This window comes from Brachyhypopomus gauderio, unplaced genomic scaffold, assembly GCF_052324685.1.
Source record: "Brachyhypopomus gauderio isolate BG-103 unplaced genomic scaffold, BGAUD_0.2 sc75, whole genome shotgun sequence".
NCBI lineage: Eukaryota > Metazoa > Chordata > Actinopteri > Gymnotiformes > Hypopomidae > Brachyhypopomus > Brachyhypopomus gauderio.
Genome location: NW_027506896.1, coordinates 59,256 through 80,988, shown reverse-complemented (window position 1 = coordinate 80,988; position 21,733 = coordinate 59,256). Strand labels below are relative to the sequence as shown.

At 45.3% G+C, this 21,733-nt stretch overlaps 2 protein-coding genes across 2 annotated transcripts; both read left to right on the top strand.

The window, feature by feature from the left end:
• Positions 1 to 104: 104 nt before the first annotated feature.
• On the top strand, positions 105 to 16,889 carry espnla (espin like a). The gene is made up of 10 exons (XM_076990472.1): positions 105 to 398; positions 1,684 to 1,874; positions 4,017 to 4,203; positions 4,682 to 4,864; positions 5,018 to 5,149; positions 13,249 to 13,428; positions 13,743 to 13,896; positions 14,129 to 14,271; positions 14,655 to 14,819; positions 14,907 to 16,889. Exons 1-10 carry the CDS (start codon positions 105 to 107, stop codon positions 16,383 to 16,385), a joined length of 3,108 nt encoding a protein of 1,035 aa, XP_076846587.1. The 3' UTR covers positions 16,386 to 16,889.
• A 132-nt stretch (positions 16,890 to 17,021) lies between these two features.
• klhl30 (kelch-like family member 30) lies at positions 17,022 to 21,554 on the top strand. The gene is made up of 8 exons (XM_076990473.1): positions 17,022 to 17,170; positions 17,741 to 18,589; positions 18,720 to 18,912; positions 19,017 to 19,103; positions 19,585 to 19,740; positions 19,931 to 20,119; positions 20,407 to 20,552; positions 20,672 to 21,554. Exons 2-8 carry the CDS (start codon positions 17,816 to 17,818, stop codon positions 20,915 to 20,917), a joined length of 1,791 nt encoding a protein of 596 aa, XP_076846588.1. The 5' UTR covers positions 17,022 to 17,170; positions 17,741 to 17,815; the 3' UTR covers positions 20,918 to 21,554.
• Positions 21,555 to 21,733: the final 179 nt, after the last annotated feature.

Here is a 21,733-nt window from a genome sequence, read left to right as displayed (position 1 = left end):
GTGTGTGTGTGTGTGGTCAGGGTAGGCTGATCCTCTTCGGATGGATACCCTGCCTAGTCTGGTCTCCGGCAGGTCTCCAGCACTGGGAGTACGGCGTGGAGGAGATGGTGCTACAGGAGGCCATCGCAGCCACCCGTTCCGGGGACCTGGAGTGTTTACGGGCGCTGGCCGCAGCCGGGCGTCTGACGGCAGCCGTGGCGGACGGACAGGGAGCCGGTCCGGTCCACCACGCCGCGCGTCTCGGCCGTCTGGACTGCCTGTGCTTCCTGGTGCTGGAGGCGGGGCTGGCGGCCGACGGCAGGGCACTGAATGGCGCCACGCCGCTCCACGACGCCGCGGCAACCGGCCACATGCGCGAGTTGCAGTGGCTGGTCCAGTGTGCGGGATGCAGCGTGCAGGTGAGAGGTGTTTGATATGGGCTTGATGTCGTCTAGGGTTACACAGGTGTGGGGAGAAGATGTATAAAGTGTCCTGTGCAACCTGATAGGCGGTGGTTTCATCTTTTGTATCGGGCACAAAGTATATTGCCGGGGGTTAGTGTGGCTAGAAGTAATTATCTTCTGGACCTGAGTGAGGCTCACGTTTCACTAGCTGAACCATAACGGAATTCATTCATAACTGCTGGTGAGTGACTTGCAGTGCTAGCGCTGATAGTGGATATATAGTTTAAAAGCAGTTTGAGCCTGATTAAAGCTCTCACACCCTTATTTCCTGAGCACATAGTGAACTCATACGGTAAACAAGGCTAACAACATCATGAGCTCATGTGTTAAATAACACTAGTCATTGCCACCTGTTCTAAATATAGGCTTTCACCTCATCGGGGGCCGGTGGGGGTCGGTGGGGGGCCCGGCTGCAGGACCGTGTGCGTGGTTTCTGTTTGCTCGTGGTCCAGTAGTGTTGCATGACCGGGCTAATCAGCAGCAGCGGGGCTCAGGGCGTGTGCTCCACCCTCCCGTGTGGCCTGTTTACTGGTGGAGGCAGTGCTCCACACCGCCCCTCCGAGACACCACCACAGACCTTACTCGCGCTAATGTAAACCAGCTCTTTTAACCTCAACAACCTCTTGATCACATTTACAGCCGGCTGGTTTCAATTAAAGTACATGTTTTAGGTGCCTTGTTATCGTTCACTAAAGCGATAACATTAATCCAAGTTGGTGGTCTAGCAGGAGTTTGTCAGGAAGATGTGGATGAGGGATTCGTTTTTTTGTTGTCCACGTATGCCAACATGAGGTCAAAGTTGTACAAGGGTTGAATTATTAATGGTCATTTCCTCAGCGTGATTAAATAAAGATGGATTCCCTAATTTGATTGGAGTAATACGATGGCGAGCAGCTCAGTACTTGTTTGCAGTGTTTGCACGATGGTGCTGGGCTGTTCGTGCGATGACGTGATCTCATGGTATCAGAATGTTCTTCCAGGTTTGTGATTGGCAAATGAAGTGACAGGGTAACTAATGTAGGACAACAGTGTTACAATGTAAACAATGTAACGTACAACACTGTTACAATGTAAACAACACGACCTTAAGTGAAAGAAGTAACCCAATAGTCACTTCCCTGAAATGACCACTTCAGTATAAAACTTGAGAAGGATAGTTCCTTCTGCAATGTTTTAAAGGTTTGTTCACTGTTGTTCAGGAAATGACATTGTGCATCTTAAAACTCGGTCTTGTTTTCAGGACCAGGATGCTGCGGGTGCGACTCCTCTCCATCTTGCTGCTCGCTTTGGGAAAGTGGAGGTTGTCTCCTGGCTGCTGGCTTTTGGGGGCGGGGCTAAGCAGGAGACTGACTGTGGCGCTCTCCCCGCCCATTATGCCGCTGCCAAGGGTGACCTTACATGTCTGAAACTTCTGATTGGCCGAGATCCAGGGTAGGAGGCTACCTGTCGACACATGGCCCCCACTTAGAATATGGTGCCACGTATATGTAAATGATATGCTAATTCTTGTCCATTAGCTTTAGCATGGTGGATAATGTTTAAAAGACATGCAGTATCACAGTAGGAGAGCTCAGATTTTCCATCATACTTAGCATGTTAATCAGCTTGTAAATGAGTACGCTTACTTCAGAAGAAAAATAAAAAATGCAGTGCATTGTGGGTACTTGATAGTAAGCTAGGGAGTTAAGCGTACCCGTAATGTTCTGAACACCACTACAGAATGGCTGACGAACTGTATAGTGCATTTTTGTAATAGGAAAAAGATTTAGAATGTAACCAGTGTGTCACTTTTTTGTATGTTTGTTATATGTGTGTATAATTGTTTGTGTATGTATATGTTTCTCTAAAATTAAGCATGAGTAGTTCCATGAGCACAAAAAGAACACAATTTAGAGGTAGGGAGCATTGGGAATTTAATATTTTAATGATTTAATAATTATTGATATAATATTTAGCCATATTTTAATGAAGCAACCTTTTTACTCCATTGTTTCACTTCTCACCTTGGGCAGGTAGACTTTGACCTAATGCTCCTTGGATAACCACTCAGGGCCTCTTGGGTTAATTAGATGGTACAGGAGTAGGGGAGGTGAATTAATGCCTTACCCATCTTGAACTGACATTATCAGATTGTGTGTAAACCTACAGGGCTCTCAGACACTTAACTTCCTGTGACTGTGTATATACAGATCCTTTATGCCTCAGTGGCATGTCAGCAGTGGAAACTGAGACAGTAATGCATGGATAGGCACAGACAAATACGTGTGCACACGTTTGTGAGTGACTGCGTGAGCGCGTTTGTACGAGATCGGGCACGTGGTTGTGATATCAGTCCTGAGAGACGACAAATCACAAGTGGCTAAAGACTAGCAGGTGCAGAGCAGATGAGGCCTGTGCGTCTGCCCCATGCAACACTCACTACTGCTACCCCAGCTCACGTGAGGGCAACACTCACCTCTGCTACCCCAGCTCACGTGAGGGCAACACTCACTACTGCTACCCCAGCTCACGTGAGGGCAACACTCACTACTGCTACCCCAGCTCACGTGAGGGCAACACTCACTACTGCTACCCCAGCTCACGTGAGGGCAACACTCACTACTGCTACCCCAGGTCCAGCAGTTGACGTTTTACAGGCGTGTGGGGGGGGGGGCTGCATGCTCCATCCACACCATTATGGGAGGGAGAAGACTGGAATGAGATCTGTAAAGAAATAAATTAAGAGTTCTAATTACTTCTTATGTTTTAAAATGCTAATGTTCGAAGGAAGCTGTAATGTTCTTAACAGCTGTCCTGTTGTTTTAAAGAGCTCTAATGTTCTAAACACCCAGCCTGTGGCCTGTAGTCTGTATGTGTTCAGTTTCTCCAGAGACAGTAGGTATTCATAATTACGTGATTTCCCATGAGCAAATTATGGGCCAGTCACAAAAGAAGACAGAGAAATGCTTCTGAGTGGTAAATTAAAACCTGCAGATCTCAGATTGTGGTTGGATATGACAAGGCTTCCAAACACTCAAGAGATTGCCTGAACTTTACATAAACCCAGTGTGATTAATAGAGAAGACACTGATTGGTTTTGCAGGTGTAATTCTTGGTGCTTAACACTAGGTCCCAATGTAGAAGCCCTGACAGATTTGGAAAAGTCATTTTCTGGCAACCTTTTCTATATTTAACCATCAGTACAAACTAGAGATTTCATGTTTAGGTTCAACAAGTGTATTGTGCATTGACACCTCACAATTTCTATCGCATATGGCAAGATTATAACTGGATCAGATGAGCAAATCTCACTCGGCCACACACAGGTCCAACAGCTGAATAAGCAAATGATGTGGCACTTCAGGAAGAGGGAAATGTCTGAGCGGCAGGGTTCAAAGGGCCATCGGGGTGGGGGGTCACTCAAATCAGACATTAGCAAAGAACAGAAAATCCTAAAAATGAAATACATCTACTTCCATGAAGGTCTTTGATGGCCTGAGGTCATTTAGGGTTACAAGGTTAGGGTGTAGTTCCCTGGCAGTGGTCCCTTTTCCTTTAACAGGTGTTGCACCTGGTGGTGCATCTTTCTTCCAGGTGTGTGAACCATCAGACGTTGAGTGGTGCCACACCGCTGTACCTGGCCAGTCAGGAGGGGCACCTGCCCGTGGTCGAGTATCTGGTGAAGGACTGTGGAGCTGACGTGCATCTCAGAGCCAAGGATGGCATGAGTGCTCTTCATACAGCCGCACACATGGGCCACCATGCTCTTGTTCTCTGGCTGGTGAGATATACTATACACACCCATTTATATCTCTCTCTGTGTATCTCATAAACACACACACACACACACATACACACACACACACACACACACACACACACACACACACACACACACACACATATGGTAGGTAGCAGTGGTCCTGGGCTGAACACCAGACCCCAGGCAGGTTGTACGTGGAAGCTTCTAGCATGCTGCAGGGGGTTACACAGGAATGTATGGTTCTGCAGCTCTGCAGGATCAGGTAACCTTCCTGAGAAGACAGGTGTGGAGCTTTTGCCAAAACTCTTGGTCCTCAGTTCTCTTTCCACTACCTCCTGTCGACAGGGAGATGGACTTGGGTTTTCTATTATGCTGAATGTATGAACCTAAGAATATATTTGTGAATCCCCAAGCTGTTCCGTATTTTGGTCTGAAACACTAGATGTCAAGAGTCTGATTACTCCACGCTGGTCCAACTTCACTCGTCCTTTCACAGATCTCCTTCACAGACATCAGTCTGAACAGTCAGGACATGGAAGGTGCCACGGCACTGCACTATGCTGCCAGTAGGGGGCATCATAGCATCCTGGACAGGCTGCTGCACATGGGCTCCAAGGTCATTAAGGACTACTGGGGTGGCACTCCTTTACACGATGCAGCGGAGAACGGAGAGATGGAGGTGTGGGTCTTGAGCATGGTCAGATATCTCGCTTATGATTGGATGAAACCTGAGATACCTTATTTATTCAATTATGTACCATATATTATACACTATATTACTTTATTTTTACTTTAACTGCTAGTGAGGAATGATTTGACCGTGTCTTCTCAGTGCTGCAGAGTCCTTGTGAGGCACGGGGTGCGGCCCTTGGAGAAGGATGTGGACGGTTTGACGGCAGCAGAACTGGCGGACTACAACGGCCACTACGAGTGCTGCCGGTACCTGCGGCTAGTGGAGAGAAATGTAAGTCATGCTGCTCTTCTCTCTTCCACTGGATCTGTCTGTCAATAAATCCCTTTATTAGCAGTGTGTGTGTGTGGAGACTCAGAAACGGATTCTGGCGTAGAGGGACTCAGCTGTTGTTCTGGGGTGGAGGTGCTTTCATATCAGTTGTTCCTGTTGGTGTCCCATGTTCACTTTTAATTGGCCTGATGGTTCACCTTTGGTTTTGTACAGTATCACAGTTCTAAATACTAATACTTTCTCTCTTTCCCTCATGCACATTTAACTACTACACTCTGTGTAATGTCATTTAAACAGTGTTGTTTCTTTAATGAGGCAAAACAGCTTGCTACATGTAAATGTACTACACTCATTAAAACAGAAAGGATTTCACTTCTGTTACTTTGACTTTTGTTTTTTTTCTTGCAGGGTTGCTGAACACAGCCCCACATTTTGTGTTCTGAATCAATTCCTCGATACTGTTTTAGCTTGATTTCATTTGCTAGGGCGTGTTGACCGAAGAGCAGTGTTATTCCCTTAACCCAGTATCAGATGCAATATTACACTTTGCAGAAGCACCATGGGCTTAAACTGGGATTTCTGCGTATGTGGAGACATCCAGAAGCCACCAGCTGCCTGTCTTAGTTCTTCAAAATATAACATTATAACAGTGGATCACATCAACACAACACAATAGAGAACTGGGAAAATCTCCACTGCATAGGTCATGTTCAAAAAAACCGTGAGTCTTAAAAACATAATTTAAAAGCAGCAGAATCAGGTGGTGTTGGGTCATTCTCCAACCAAACTGGATCGGTTTCACTAAAGGTATGGCCTGTATGGAATTCATACTCTCAGTATTCGGTTTCTCCTGCCCTGTGACCCTGTGACCCCGCAACCCCAGGGCTACCTGCTCGGTCACCCTACTTGTTTTGATTGACACCTCCGTTCCTTCTGGGAGCTTTCGTGTTCTTGGCCTTATATCCACAGCCCAGACCATGCCTGAAATGGGGCTTTTGAGCTGGACATTTGAGCAATCACAGTGGTCACTAAGGAGACCTTAAACTAAACATGTGAGAAAGATGTACTTCAGTTTGAGCCATGAATGTTTTTCCGGTTGATCAGAGGCAAAGGAACAAGGCAGGGCACTGACATTCAACCCAACAGGAAAACAGTGTCCACTTCAGGAGCTCATCCACAAACCCACGGGCTATTCTGCATGGGAACACTCATGTGTTATCATATATTGCAACCCACTGTGACCTTTTTTTATTATTATTTGGAACCATTCTTACTACGTGTCAAAATAAGTGCATCCACAGTACATTCGGAAGAATTATCCTGAGACAAACTGTATTCCCAGCTGTTTCTGCTAATAAAACCTCAGCCTGTGATTGATATATAGGTAGTGTCTCAGATTTTCTCCAGTGCAGAGCGCAAGTGCCAAGGGGATCATTCAGAATTAGTGATGTGTTCGGATTATATGAGGGCTGAAGATCATGTGATGTCAGTTCAACCCTATAACGATGTGTCATAAATTGGTTTTATGATATACAAACCCGCATACTGTGTTCTGACTCCTCAGCTGTTGAACTCTAAACATTCCTCTATCTTCATGTGTGCATTGACTGTGGGTCAGTTCTACTGTGGTTTTCCAATAGTGAGTGAAACGAAGTAGGTATATGACGATTAGGGTTTCGAATATCATAAGTCACCAATTTGGAATCACTGTAGCTTGCTGGTGGCTTTTGACTTAGAGGTAATCAGAACAACCATGTCATGTCTAGTCATAGAGTGGTGATGATGTAGGTGTACTCAAAATTGCAGTGGTACACACAAGGTTTCCAGAGAAACAAGACCTTTCAGACAGGTCCTTCATCAGCTGTGCAATAAAAGTATCTGGAGAAGTCTGGATCTTGTATCTCGATGATGTTAGACGACTGAGGTACCACCGATCTCTAGAAATGATCCACCCTGTCTCAACAATAGGGAGCTAATTACTGAGTGTGTGTGTGTGTGTGTGTATGCGTGTGCGTGTGTGTGTGAGAGGCATCTGATGCTGCTGTTTGCACTCTTTACGATCCGAGGGCCTATCAGTTACCTTCTCTCCACAGGCCTGGCTCAGGTAGCACTGGTTATGGGATCCATAGAGATCAGGTTCAGGGTTTTCACCGTTCCAATGCTTGGAAATGGAAATCCAATCTAGGAGAAGGCTTAGAGAGCAGAATGTGTGTTGGCATAAAACCTGAATCTAATTGTTGCCTTCTCTGTTTGACCGACTCATCCTATAGATTGACACTGTAGCCAAGGGTAGCCCATCTGTGCGGCCCACACCTTGTGAACAGGGATTGTCAAAATTAAAAAAAAGTTCCAAAACATGGTAAAACAAAACTGGAAAATCTAAAAGACAAAACAAAGTAGAGAGTGAGGGCAAAGAGGATCATGAAAAAAATGCCAGATGATGTACTAGGATGGCTTAAGCAAATTGGTTTCCTACAAAAGAAGGTAAATGATTCTCAAAGTTTAGGATAATTTGATCAGTTCTTTGAATAGTCTGTTTCTCCACCCCTTACTGTCTGAACATTGTTTGTGTTAATTACATTTGTTTACCTTCTCCTCTTAGTGGTCCAAACATCTAGTTTCATAATATGTAATTTGGTATTTCAGAAAGACTTTAAATATATTTAATTCCATACCTCCTCTGTGGCACATATTTGTAAGTTACTATGCCATTAGTATAGTTTATAAGTTACCATGTCATTAGTAGGGATTGTAAGTTACCATGCCATTAGTAGGGTTTATAAGTTACCATGCCATTAGTAGGGTTTGTAAGTTACCATGCCATTAGTAGGGTTTATAAGTTACCATGCCATTAGTGGGGTTTGTAAGTTACCATGTCATTAGTATGGTTTATAAGTTACCATGCCATTAGTAGGGTTTATAAGTTACCATGCCATTAGTAGGGTTTATAAGTTACTATGCCATTAGTAGGGTTTGTAAATGACCATGCCATTAGTAGGGTTTATAAGTTACCATGCCATTAATAGGGTTTGTAAGTTACTATGCCATTAGTAGGGTTTGTAAGTTACCATGCCATTAGTAGGGTTTATAAGTTACCATGCCATTAGTAGGGTTTGTAAGTTACCATGCCATTAGTAGGGTTTATAAGTTACTATTCCATTAGTAGGGTTTATAAGTTACCAAGCCATTAGTAGGATTTGTAAGTTACCATGTCATTAGTAGGGTTTATAAGTTACCATGCCATTAGTAGGGTTTATAAGTTACCATGCCATTAGTAGGGTTTATAAGTTACCATGCCATTAGTAGGGTTTGTAAATGACCATGCCATTAGTAGGGTTTATAAGTTACCATGCCATTAATAGGGTTTGTAAGTTACTATGCCATTAGTAGGGTTTGTAAGTTACCATGCCATTAGTAGGGTTTATAAGTTACCATGCCATTAGTAGGGTTTGTAAGTGACCATGCCATTAGTAGGGTTTGTAAGTTACCATGTCATTAGTAGGGTTTGTAGGTTAACACACCATTAGTAGGGATTGTAAGTTACCATGCCATTAGTAGGGATTGTAAGTTACCATGCCATTAGTAGGGTTTATAAGTTACCATGCCATTAGTAGGGTTTATAAGTTACCATGCCATTAGTAGGGTTTATAAGTTACCATGACATTAGTAGGGTTTATAAGTTACCATGTCATTAGTAGGATTTGTAAGTTACCATGCCATTTGTAGGGTTTGTAAGTTACTATGGCATTAGTAGGGTTTATAAGTTACCATGCCATTAGTAGGGTTTATAAGTTACCATGTCATTAGTAGGGATTGTAAGTTACCATGCCATTAGTAGGGATTGTAAGTTACCATGCCATTAGTAGGGATTGTAAGTTACCATGCCATTAGTAGGGTTTATAAGTTACCATGCCATTAGTAGGGTTTATAAGTTACCATGCCATTAGTAGGGATTGTAAGTTACCATGCCATTAGTAGGGTTTATAAGTTACCATGCCATTAGTAGGGATTGTAAGTTACCATGCCATTAGTAGGGTTTGTAAGTTACCATGCCATTTGTACGGTTTCGTTCCACCTTAATGTGGTTGGGCCAGGTCTTCTCATTTCCTCATGGTGCCTGTAATGGATTGTTTGGGCCACTAGCCAAAGAGTTGCGTGCTAGGCATTTCTTCATGTTTGGGTTTCATCCCAAAGAGGTCACCCTCCCTGGGAGCAGTCCACTGCTCGACGTGCGAGAGCCATTTTTCCTGAGACAGCTGTAATCAAACAAGCAGAGCACAGGTTTATTTTACAGCACAGATCTGTGGGTCCCCCCCTCTCCCTCTCAGCCAGGGGGCCAAGAGGCCAGCTGTCTTAAATGTGTCTCTTTGGGGTACTCATAGGATCTTTATATTACCCACAAGTCGTACGGTTGGGTTGTGAAGCATCCTGGAAACTGAGCTGAGGTGGTGTTATTCATTTTGTTTTAATGCTTCTGTGAGTGATTTGTTTATTGTATAAAATATGTACGATTCTAAAGGTATGCTCTGCTTCAGTTATCAGTGACCTCAAATCCATCTTGAGCACACTACCACTCAACCACTAGAGGGCGATAAGAGAGCTGTGTTACAAATGTAACATGCTCTTAATTACTGAAGAAGAATCCTCAAGCATGTTTCTCATTGAGCCTGCAAGAATGTTCAGATTGTTTGAACCATAGTGGTCAGATATTGGCACTGGACTGTGTTTACCCCACAGTTAAAAGTGTGTCAGAGATTCTTCCTGGAAGAGCAGGATTTTACTGCAAGTGCAAGTGGTGTGAATTTCAGAGTGCATGAAAGGCATTCTGATGATCCATGCAGGGGTCGTCACAGTCATCCCAACCCTAAATGCAACGGTTTTGTTTGTTTCCCACCATACCAATCAGTTTGGTAGGTTTTCTAAAAAACTGAATGTGTGTGTTGGTTACACATCTGAGGAATTTGTCAACACTTGATCTGTGTGATATTTACCAGCATGGACAGGTCAAAACCTGTCACACTGACACGGACACTCCAACCAAGAGGCTCACTGACCAATGTGTACGATTCTCCTATTCATCACTGCACTGTAATGTCCAACGGTAGTGTAGGATTCTCTGCGAATGTGTTATAAAAGTGATGTGGGTGACTATTCTGAAGAAAAATTGCTTGCATCCAGTGTGCTGTGCCTTGTCCTAACTTAATAAGTGGTACATTGAGGGTTTGCATGCAATACCATTTGACTTTGGCAATGTTAAAGGATCTGATTGGCCCAAGTGTTTAGTCGTCTGTCATTTCAGGCCACAAAGGCTAATGGAGGTCGCCTCAAAACCCAATCACACTCTGTCCTTCCTGCCTAATCTCCAAGGACCCATGTGCTATCGATTACTGATTATTTCCGTTAGTGATGATTTGCCAGAGCCCCTGACATGGTAGCCGCCTGCTCGGAGCTGGGCCAGGCGGTGGAAAAACAAGCAGGGGAAAGCAGGGGATTCAGTGTCTCTCTGCTTCCCAGCTGATTCGAATATCACCCCCCGCTTCCTTTCCATCCTGCCGCCATTTGTTCCATGTGGCTATTGGTTCGAACCCCCGTTAGTCATGCTGCTGGACAACCAATCCTCTGTGTGAATCAAGGATGGCACCCAATCAGAGCGTGCTGTTTGTTGGCTGTAGTGGCATCATGCCAACAGTGGTTGTGGTGATGTTGATGGTGTAGAACGACTCGTGGCTTTGATCTCCAGATTGTGTGTCGGTGGGTAGACATCGCTGGTGACTCAGCAGTCACAGGTTGTGTGGATAACTTTCAGGCGGTCAGGGGTTTTGTAAGTAACAGCATCTTCCATAGTTATAAAGCTAATTGCAATATATATATATATATATATATATATATATATATATATATATATATATATATATATATATATATAATGTGTGTGTGTGTGTGCATTGCTAATGTCTTATCACAGAGTACTATATGTTATTCTGTTATTTTCATGTATTTACTATTTATGCATCTGTGTTTTTAGTCAAATGTCTAAAGTTTCTAGACTATTGATCATTAGATGGATAAATGAGATAAATGAGATGACGTTCTACATGAGAAGAGTTCTCAGGTGTGTAATATCCAGCAGGTTCACTTATCAGGTTTTAGCTCATCAGACGTTATATTCTTCATTACTTATTTTGCTTATGTGGACCTCAAAAAGAAAATTACCAACACCAACTTTACCATATTTTATTTTAACCATTTTAAAAAATCATCTTTTTTCATACATGAATATTTGTTACCGTGTGGCATGTTAATAGCTTCTAGCTTCTAATTAAGCAAAAAGCAGAGTTGTTATTCTGAGCTGTGTTTAAAGACAGTGTGTAGAGTTTCTCTAGTTACAGTAACTGAAACCTGTGCCATCACTGCCTTTTAGCTATAGTCATCTCAGAGCTGACAGATGTGGCACGTTCATGGGTCTGCGTGCAGGTAGACACGTGTGCACATCCGTGCGTATGGGCATGTGCACGCATGTGTGTGTAAACGTGTGTGTGGTGAAGGGCGTTCTAGGCAGGGCCACATTTTAACATTCATTCTTCTAGGACTTGGGACAAGAAAGGTCGGTTGAGGCCGATGTAAATGTTCTCGTGCTGTGTGTCCTGTGTTTTACCTTCTTTGCCACTTTTTTTACCCTTGGACAGGGCAGGATAAGAAAGAAATGCACTACTCTGCAGAAGACAGGAATACATGCTGTGCATGTGTAAGACAGGAATGTTGTAAGTGATTATGTGGAAAGAATGTGTACATGCTATCTACAGACCTCATAGAATGGGTCTGGTTTTATCGTTTCTTTTATGAGGTCAGCATGAACGTGTTTACAATGTGAGGATTTAGCTTAGACACTCCGTGGCATTTTCAGTCAACCTTCCTTATTTCAGACACTTTCAGATACATCAGTTCCTTTGACTCAAGGTGTAAATGGGATTTAGAATGCCATATGCTGCTTAAATGTTAACAAAAAGTAGGTGGTCTTAAAGCCTTTATTTAAAGTTTGTATTATGTACATTATGTGTGAAAACAGCATGTCATGGCTCTGCCGGCCATGCTGAGGTTTTTGGACATCAGTACCTCAGGCAGATGATGATGTAGGTGAAGATTCAGATGATGTATGTGAAGATTCAGACTCTTTCGGACATTTTAAAACATCATAACACATGAGGTGTCTCATTCAGGAAATGCATGTGTATTTTTTGTTGCTCAAAGCTCAAAGAGGCCCCTTCTCTCTTTTTTCAACGTCTGGAGTAGCTTGGTTTCTGGGTGGTGTTATCTCTAAGTGTGTGTCCCATCAATAGCACAGCCACATGTAGAGTGTTTCGCATCAAGGGGCTTTTTACTGTGTCTCTCAGCTTCTTGCTGTCTTATCGGTGCCTGTGTGGCCTGTGGGATGGGTGGAGGGGGTTTGGCTGTAGGCCTGCAGCGTCCTCCTGCACTAGCTGTGGAGAGAAGTGGCTGGGATAATGGGAAGCAAATGCCCTGTGCTGTCCACTGGCTCTGATTAAACCCGCTCGCAGGAGCAGATGGTCATGAGAGACGGTGCTGAACTGCCGTGAAAGAGGTCACGGAAAAAAAGGACAAGGTTCTGTTTTGTTCCCTCTGATCATCATATCCGAGTTTCCACCACCCGAGTGTTTATCTGTTTACGGATTGCGCAGTTTTCTGGGAAGACGCGCCCCGAGACGTGTCACAGTGCGTTTTACGCTGTTTGGACATCAAAGTGCCCTGGGAGAGGACATGAACGGGACCACCACACGGCGATGAGGACCGGCACCTATCGGCCTCCCCTTTGATGCTGCGTGTGTTCATGCCTGCGTGCGCGTGTTGTGAAGGGCGTTCTCGGAAGGCCACGTTTGATATGCATTTTGCACAGACTTAGTTAGGACTTGACTGGTCGGTTAAGGCCGATCCAAGTGTTTCCGTGCTGAGCGTCGGCATCTTGCCTTTGTTGCAGCTGTTTTAACCCCTCGTATGGGTACCTCGGTGTACCCATCACCACCTCATCCTGCGCTGTGGACGTGGTGGCACCAGGCTCATTGTTGTTGGTGGTTTCTCCGCAGCCGCACTGTGCCGCCCTGCCTGTGGAGGAGAGCGGCCCCGTGGAGGAGAGCGGCCCCGTGGAGGAGAGCGGCCCCGTGCAGGAGGAGCCGAGGGAAACGGCAGCGCTGGCGTGGCAGACCAGCGTGAGGGATTACTACAGAGACATCAGCGAAGCACACCAAGACATGGACAGGCTTAAGGTTGTCCCCGTTAATGCTGGACACAGGCTGTGGTGTGTCCTGTGGCATCCCATAATGCTCAGCAGAAATAGCTGCGGTGTGTAAAGTGTGTCGGTTTCAGTGCGCTGTTCTTTCATCTCCATTTGAGATGTCCAGGCCCTGATAATGCCCAAAAGCCGAGACTAAAACAAATGTTCAATGGCGATTCAGATGTAGTAAACCACACCAGTTAAGGAATCACAGACCTTGTATACAAATTGTTCATATTTTTCATCCTATGTGATGTACACACATCTGGAATGAGCAATAAACGGTCACGTCATCTCTTCCTCCAGCACCCTGAGACTGAAGATACCCCCCAGGCTCGTTACCCTGCCCCTCCACCTGCCCCTCCTCTGCCCCCATCTTCCTCCTCCACCCCTTCCACCTCAGCTCCCCAGGAGAAGGGCGTCACCAGCAGCATCCACCACATCCAAATGGCCACCACGGGTGAGAGAGCCTCAGGGGGCCTGGTCGTTAGCCACATCACACAGTGATGCTCACTCCCCAGCACAGACAGCTGCTCACGGGAGCTGACGTCATCACTGCTTCATTCTGCCTTCATTTCCCTTAATGACTGAATTCCACAGTAGTGAGTAAATGTTAATCAGCCTGTGTAAATATGATCGGACCGTGAGCAGAAACACATGATGGGGAATAAATAACGTTGGTGTCTCTGCAGTGATGAAGGGCTTCAACTCCAGACCCGTGAGCAGATCCGGACCTGAGAAAGGGAAGAAACTGCTGAGTGACATGAAACTGGGAGAGCTGAAGTCCATCACCTCTCTCAAGAAGACCGGACTAACAGAAAACTTCACCATCGTTGTACGGGAATTTGCAAGCTTTATTTATTATCACAAAGCATAATTGTTCCCACTGCACAGAGTTTGCTAGCTACCATTTGAGTGCACTTTGAATGGAAACTGACAGTCCATAAAGCTATTTTGTGACAGTGTCTGTTGTAAAAAGCACTAAACATATAAAATTGATTTAAATTGAATTTGAACTGAATTTAGCCTAATTTAATTTAACTGTAGCGTATTGAGTAATGCATTGACTTGTGGTTGAGATATGTTTGGGTTGAGAAACAATAAAAGAACCAGCTACAGTTCCCTTAACCACAAAGCCAATCGGCACCAAAGCATCAGCAGTGCCCTCTGATGTAAAGCAGATGTTTAAAAATCTGTTGCGTTCGGTTTTCTTGTCAGAACAAGATGGTGGTGTTGCCCACAGAGGAGGCTAACCTGTGTGACATCGACTACCTGGTGCCTACTCACGACGAGAAGAGCAGACCCATAGCCGAGTGGAAGAGACAGGTGATGGTGCGGCAGCTCCAGGCCAGGCTGCTGGATGACGAGGCTCAGAGAAGAAGGGTAAACATTGTGGATTCATCAAACATAACAAAAGTCTGCTTATAGACCTCTAGTCATGACTCTTATTTTGTAATGTGGCTTAAACAGGAGAATGGAAGTAGATACGCAAAGATGGACAGCTGGAGGTACTCTCAGGCCCACAATGCCATTCTGGGTCCTTTCGGGGAGCTGTTGACTGAAGATGACCTCATCTACTTGGAGAAGCAGATCAAGAGCGTGTCCATGCAGAAGCACTGTGAGGGCTATGAGATGGAGCTGGCACGCTTGGCCGAGGAACTACGGAACATTCTTCCAGCACCCATTGTCAACATTACAGTCAACACTCAGTACAGGGACCTCAACACACAGATTCCCCTGCCCGTGTGGTGCAACAGGATATCGGGCATAGTGAAGAGCATGTCTCTGCTCTTGACTAACTTAACAGACGAACCCTACTGCAAAATGCTTAACACCGAGCTTGTGACCGTCTTCTCTCAGAACTTTGAGAGGCAGAACTCAGCCAGGGGTCGGAGGGAGAAGATTGAAAATGAGATCCACGAGTTTGGGGTGTCGGTGCGCAATCTGAAGTCCAACTTTGAGAATCAAGTTCAGCCCGAAGCCGAGCACTCAGAAAGGACCAACCCGTCTGCACCGGAGGAAGATTCACCCGAGAGCCAAGCCTCAGAGAAGAGCATTCTGGGAACAGGGGTGGAGCAGAACGGTTCAGGCATCGACTACAGTGAAGTCAATGATGTTATGGAGAGCACAAGCCTGCGTAAGGAGAGAATCGTAGTCTTGTTCCTGGGTCACTGGAAGAAGTCTGCTTACTCTGTAGCGGTGAAAAACGCCCAGAGGAAGCTTAGCGTGGACGGTCTGGAGATGACTGACAGGAGCAAGGTTCAGCGCAAGGCGAGCTTGGACATCTCGCCCAAGAAGATGATGGAGAACGGTTCCTTGGGGCGGTTCTTTAAGCAGAGGAGTGCCATCAACAAGATGATCGGGAACTGGAGAAGCATGATCTCCATCGTTCCCTCACGCCAGATCCGCCGCCTCAATCGGCAGCAGGCCGCCTATTCGCCTGAGCAGTTCCTGCCCCGCATGGGAGGAGCGCCTGTTGAGTACGACACCCTGACCCTTGACCTCTTCATGCTGGGCTACTTCCACATCCTCGAGCAGGACCTGTCCTCAGACGAGAGGAAGATGAGGCACCTGTTGTGTTTCGAGGTGTTCGACCACGTGGGCCGCTTCAGCTGGGAGACGGTTCGCGACTTCCACAAGGCCGTGATCCAGGACATCGAGACTGGGAACAGGGAGTGGAGGGACGGGTTTGAGGACATCAAGCTCAGGTTCTTTGGTGAGACATCCGGCCAACTGGAGACAAGGGACCCAGATAAGATCCCTCCAGCAGAGACGAGGCCAGTGCCCAAGGTCATTATCCAAAGTCCAACCCCAGATGAGGGAGATACCCTGAACAGAAGCCCAGACATTAGCAGTTTGAGCAATGATGAGATTTGCAAGTACATTGACAGGAGCTTTGCCTTCTGGAAAGAAAAGGAGGCAGAGCTTTTTGACTTTGACTGTGAATAGTATGGACATGCCCTTTTCACGTTTCTGATCTTTCTGTAAATTCATAACCATGTGTTTTGTTCCCGGTTTCTTTGTATGAGCAGTACTGCCATTGTATGTTATTGTATGTTATTGTATACCTTGTAGTTTTAGTTTAGATGTTTGGTAGGATTTTTTAAACAAAATTGTTGAAGGTGGGATTGTTTTTATTTGTAATTAATTAATTTATTATTATTATTACTTTTTTGTTTGCTGTTGACGTGATGAAAGGGTGAATATTTCTGAGCATGTTTTTTGCACTGATTTAAGCCTGTGACTTAATATGTTAGAATGATTAATATGCTGTTAAGTGGACTCATAAACATTTGTATTGATGTAGCTTTTGAATTTGACCTCATTTCCACCTTAATTCCCTTTTAAGGCTCACTGTACATTTCAAGCTCGGTAATCAGGTAAACAAATGCTGACACACTTGTGGGCTAGTTGTGACTTGTGACTCAAATGATTTAATGAACCATCATCTGACCAGCTTCAGCATATCCAAGAGTGTGTGTGTGTGAGTGTGAGTGTGAGTGTGTGTGTGTGTGTGTGTGTCCCTTTAAGAGCAGGTGGAAGTTCTGTCTATACTATTTTAGAATCTGAGCACTGACTGTACTAAAAACAGCCACGTGTGTTATCGTATGCTATCTCTCTGGGCTGGCAGAAGAGGTCTGTGCTCCAGATCGACAAGCAGCCGCAAACATCTTCAGTCTTTTAGACGTGTTATTCCAAACAATGTGTGATATCTGCTTTCATTTGACTCACAGGTAAGGTCACATTTTATTTTTATCATAACATTTATCTAAGTACCAGATCTTTGTGTCTGTCTCTACCTGCTTCGGAGTAAAACAACAAAAATCATTTACAAAGGAAAAAAAAACCTCACATGATGATCAGCATTATCACATCATTACATTTACATTTAACTAAACAGACCAGAGACAATTCGGTATGTGACATGAAAACATTATTAAACACATCATTAAACCCATCAACAATTTCCTGGTTTTAAAAAGGCTTAAATCTATATCTGTGCCTTAGACATGTTGATTGTGTGTTGTGTAAGTAAGGTTACCTGTGCCATATTTTTGCATTCCTTTAAATAATTGTATGAAATCCTATAACAAAACACCCAACAGCCAAACTATTCTTGGCTTTTTGACCTCTGCCTGCTGTCATGACTTCATTCCTTCATTTGGGCTTCTCCAAAAGTGTTTACTGTGTCTCAGAGAGCAATGATAATAGCTGGTGGCTCATGGTAATATTAGCAGTCTCCTACAGTTCTGGATAACTATGGTTTTCATTGTGTCTGAGACGCCCCTCTTATCTCTGTGCAGGTAAACGGTTAACACAAGTATTAGCTGGGTTGAAATCCATGAAGGCCATCTGTCACGGAGCCAGAGAATTTCATCATGGTGCGTAACGTGGATGACCTGGACTTCTACCTCTCCTCTCATCCAAAGAGCATCTTGGAGGGCCTACATTCTCTCTGCTCTCAGCCCAAGTTTGTGGATGTCACTCTAAGTGCCGGGGGGCGGGACTTCCCCTGCCACAGAGGTGTCCTGGCCCTCTGCAGCCTTTATTTCCGCTCCATGTTCTCAGGGGACTTCATGGAGAGCATTGCTGCCCGCGTGGAGCTTCACGATGTAGACCCCGATGTGCTCAACATTCTGCTCAACTTTGCCTACACCGGAAAACTCACCATCAACCAGGGGAACGTGGAGGGCCTGATCTGCACATCCAGCCAGCTCCAGTTCCACACGGTCCGCGCTGTGTGCAGCCGATACCTTCAGCACCAGATAGACGCCAGCAACTGTCTGGGCATCCAGGAATTTGGGGAGATCCATGGCTGTCCTGAGGTGGTCGCCAAAGCCAAGGCCTTCCTGCTGGAGAACTTTGAGGCAGTGCAGCAGCACGAGGAGTTCCTGCTGCTGGAGAAGAACCAGCTGGTGGCCTACCTGAAGGACGAGAGGCTGCAGATGCGGGACGATCGGGCCTGGGCCGAGGCCGCTCTGGTGTGGGTCAGACACCGCAGGGACAGCCGCCTGGGTCACCTGCCAGAGCTGCTGAGGCTAGCGAGACTTCCGCACCTGCCTGTGTCCTACCTCATGGACACCCTAATGAAAGATCCACTGATTCAGGACTCGCTGGACTGCAGGCAGCTGCTAGAGGATGTTTGCAGAGAGGTCAGCATGCCACGCTTGCTTTCTACTATTGCTTTTTTTTTTCATGAACTCATTTTTATTCCACCCTTATAAAATTTAAATGCGGCTTGTAGCATGTTTTGTTTTTCTGTTTTTCTTATTGTTATTGTAGAAAGTGAATACAAAACCAGGTGAATCAGAACAGGGCCTCTGCCGAAACACACCCCACAACCTGCAGGAAGTGTTGTTTGTGATAGGCGGCCGTTCGCTGGATGACTCTGATGATGAGGATGATGATGATGATGATCGTGAAAGAGATGCAAGAATTCATCCCAAGAACTGTGCCTTCTACAACACAAAACTTCGTGAGTACGACACCAGAACTCTTCTCCTGTTAGCCTTCTCTTTACCACAGAAGCATCTTCATTACTAGTCAGATCTCAAACCCCTTTGTCTGTTCTCCTCACAGAGCTGTGGCACCAGCTTCCTGACTTTCCCAACTACAACAAGTGGGGTTATTCTGTCGTCTCTTTAAACAACGACGTGTATGTGACAGGTGAGCTGAAGCTCGTGCCTTGTTGTGCTTCGAACTGAACTGCACTGTGCGAGAAACAGGAGGAACGAATAAATACAGAGACCAAAGGACTGTGCAGATGATAGTTTCTATTTTTACCAAGAAAACAGAAACGAAGCCCATGAAGATTCTGGGTGTTTTGGGGGTATTTATGGCAGCTGAGCCTTCTGGAGCAGGAACCAGCCAGATTTATGGTTTCCCTCCCTGTATTTGAAAGCTGTATTATATGTATGAAACATCATCTCCATGGAGGGTTTGGAGAGGATGAAAGAAAACACTCTCTCACCACACAGAAACCCTCCCCAGGATTCTCATAAGAACTGGAACCACTTAAGAAATGTGAAGCCTACAACGCACTGGCTAATGGAACGCTAACTGTTCAAAGACTTTGTGATTTTAGTCAGTATATTTGGGGGGGGGGTCATAATATATTTATGACTTAAATTGGTTTTGCCTTTTGCAGGAGGATCCAGAGGTTCGCAGTCCAACACCTGGTCAACCACAGAGACCTGGAAGTACATCACTCGGGAGGGCCGGTGGGTTACAGTAGCTCCGATGCTGCGGCCCCGCACTAACCACACATCAGCAACCCTCAATGGAGAGATTTACGTCATTGGGGGTAAGGAAACAAACGGGGAGCAACAGGCCGCGGACTGTTCCAGAAGGCCTGCTGATGTCTTCAGAGAAGCTGTCCCTTATTTACACACCGTGGAGCAAAGGAATGATCTTATCTACAGGACAGGGCGATAGCTTTCAGCTATGCACCTCTTCCAGAGCGTTTTGAGAGTGTTGTGTCTTTTTATTGACAGGCACAACGATGGACGTGGTGGAGGTGGAGCACTATGACCCCTACAGTGACGGCTGGGCACTCACAGCCCCTGCGCTAAAATACGTGTCAAACTTCACGGCCACCGCGTGTCTGGGGAAGCTCTATGTTATAGGCTCCTGTGCAGTCAAGTACAACGCCCTGACACTGCAGTGCTACAACCCCGTCATAGGTAGGAGTCACCACAGATAATACCCTGCACGTCATACACGCTTACTGCAGCCAGCAGAAGTTACAGCACCTGTTATATAAGGTGCAGTTAACTGTGTCTGCAACATGTTCATGGGATGTTTGTTACACACAAAAGCGAATGAATGTGGCAACAGTACCATCGTAACATTCTGCAGCTCCGTGACCTCAGTGTTGTCTTGTGTGCCATCCTCATTGCAGCTGTATGCCCATGCATCCTTAGTGCCCCGAGCACTACGACTTACACAACCACTGCTTCTCTTAACACAGATAGCTGGAGTATTGTCTGCTCTCCGTTTATTCCAAAGTACCTGTCATCCCCACGCTCCGTCTCTATGGACGGGGTCATTTATCTGATAGCAGACAACACCAAAAAGGTCTACCTCTATGACCCAGAAGCCAATATGTGGCAAAAAGTGAGTTTTTACATTTTCACTACAAACATTTTTTTTTCTTTAAAAATGGATCCTTCACTGAACACCCGTAAATGAAAAACTCTTTGTCTGAAATAAGGAAAGACCGTGTTCTTCCCCAGATCCAGTTCCTTCACATGCTCCATGAGAACGGAGGCCTGGTGGTTCTGGGAGAGCAGCTCTATGTGACGGGGGGCCATTGGAAAGGCATGGAGGGGGACTATAGTGTGGAGGTGGAGGTCTTCAACCGAGCCTCCAACTCTTGGAAGGTGGAGTGCTTCCTGCCCAGACTGTGGTGCTACAGTGGCTGCTGTGCTGTTTTTGTGGACCCCTCACAGTGGACTGAACTCTTCCGCGAGGAGACGTAACAGATTGGGCGAGGACACCAGGGGTCTGCCCCTGTGCACCGGTACTACAGCCCAATCACATGAGGGCGTCTTGTGGTGCTACGTCATTTGGACCTCAGAGAAAGTGTCCTCCAGTACAGTTAAGCTGTATGAAAGAAGTAAAAAAAAAAGTACTAATATATTATTGTGTGATTTTTTTTCCCCCTGACTGCATTTTTACCAACAACTTGTTTATATAAGCTTTTTGTAAATGTAGTTACACTAACAATTATACTTTAGAACGGTTAAAAAAGTAACAGAATATTTAAGGCACTGTTGTTAACTGTATTGTTTTATTTATTTTTATTTTGGTGCAAACAAACTTTTATGTTTATTTTTCTTTTCTGGTGGGTGGGTGGGTTGGTTTGTGTGTGTGGGTATGTATGTGTGTGTGTGTGTGTGTGTGTGAGTGGGTGGGTATGTGTGTGCGTGTGTGTGTGTGTGTGTGTGTGTGTGTGTGTGTTTGTGCGTGCGTGTTTGCACTTATTTGAGTTTCGAGTTTGATATTGAATTTTGCAACCATGGCAGCTGGTAAAAGGTTCATGTGTAAGAATGTCAAAAATACTTTTGTTATCCCCCTTAATATAGCTAATAAACTTAGATATTGTAATGATTTATATATTATGAACATATTCATTCATCAGGGACACACCATAAAACTATGCTGGCAAATATGCTAGTTGTTACCAAATGATCAGAGGTAAAAGGTGCAGATTAACGCCCCTTGCAAGGTGGCCCTCTCTCGTTTTTGCAACGTATGATTATGGTTATGATTAACTTGCACAGACCACAGCACAG

Coding starts and splice junctions, on each gene's coding strand:
- espnla (XM_076990472.1), top strand. CDS start 105: ATGGTGCTACAGGAGGCCATCGCAGCCACCCGTTCCGGGGACCTGGAG. Junction 4,865..5,017: donor CGGAGAACGGAGAGATGGAG/GTGTGGGTCTTG, acceptor GTGTCTTCTCAG/TGCTGCAGAGTCCTTGTGAG. Junction 13,429..13,742: donor AAGACATGGACAGGCTTAAG/GTTGTCCCCGTT, acceptor CTCTTCCTCCAG/CACCCTGAGACTGAAGATAC.
- klhl30 (XM_076990473.1), top strand. CDS start 17,816: ATGGTGCGTAACGTGGATGACCTGGACTTCTACCTCTCCTCTCATCCA. Junction 18,913..19,016: donor CTTCTACAACACAAAACTTC/GTGAGTACGACA, acceptor TTCTCCTCACAG/AGCTGTGGCACCAGCTTCCT. Junction 19,104..19,584: donor CAACGACGTGTATGTGACAG/GTGAGCTGAAGC, acceptor TGCCTTTTGCAG/GAGGATCCAGAGGTTCGCAG.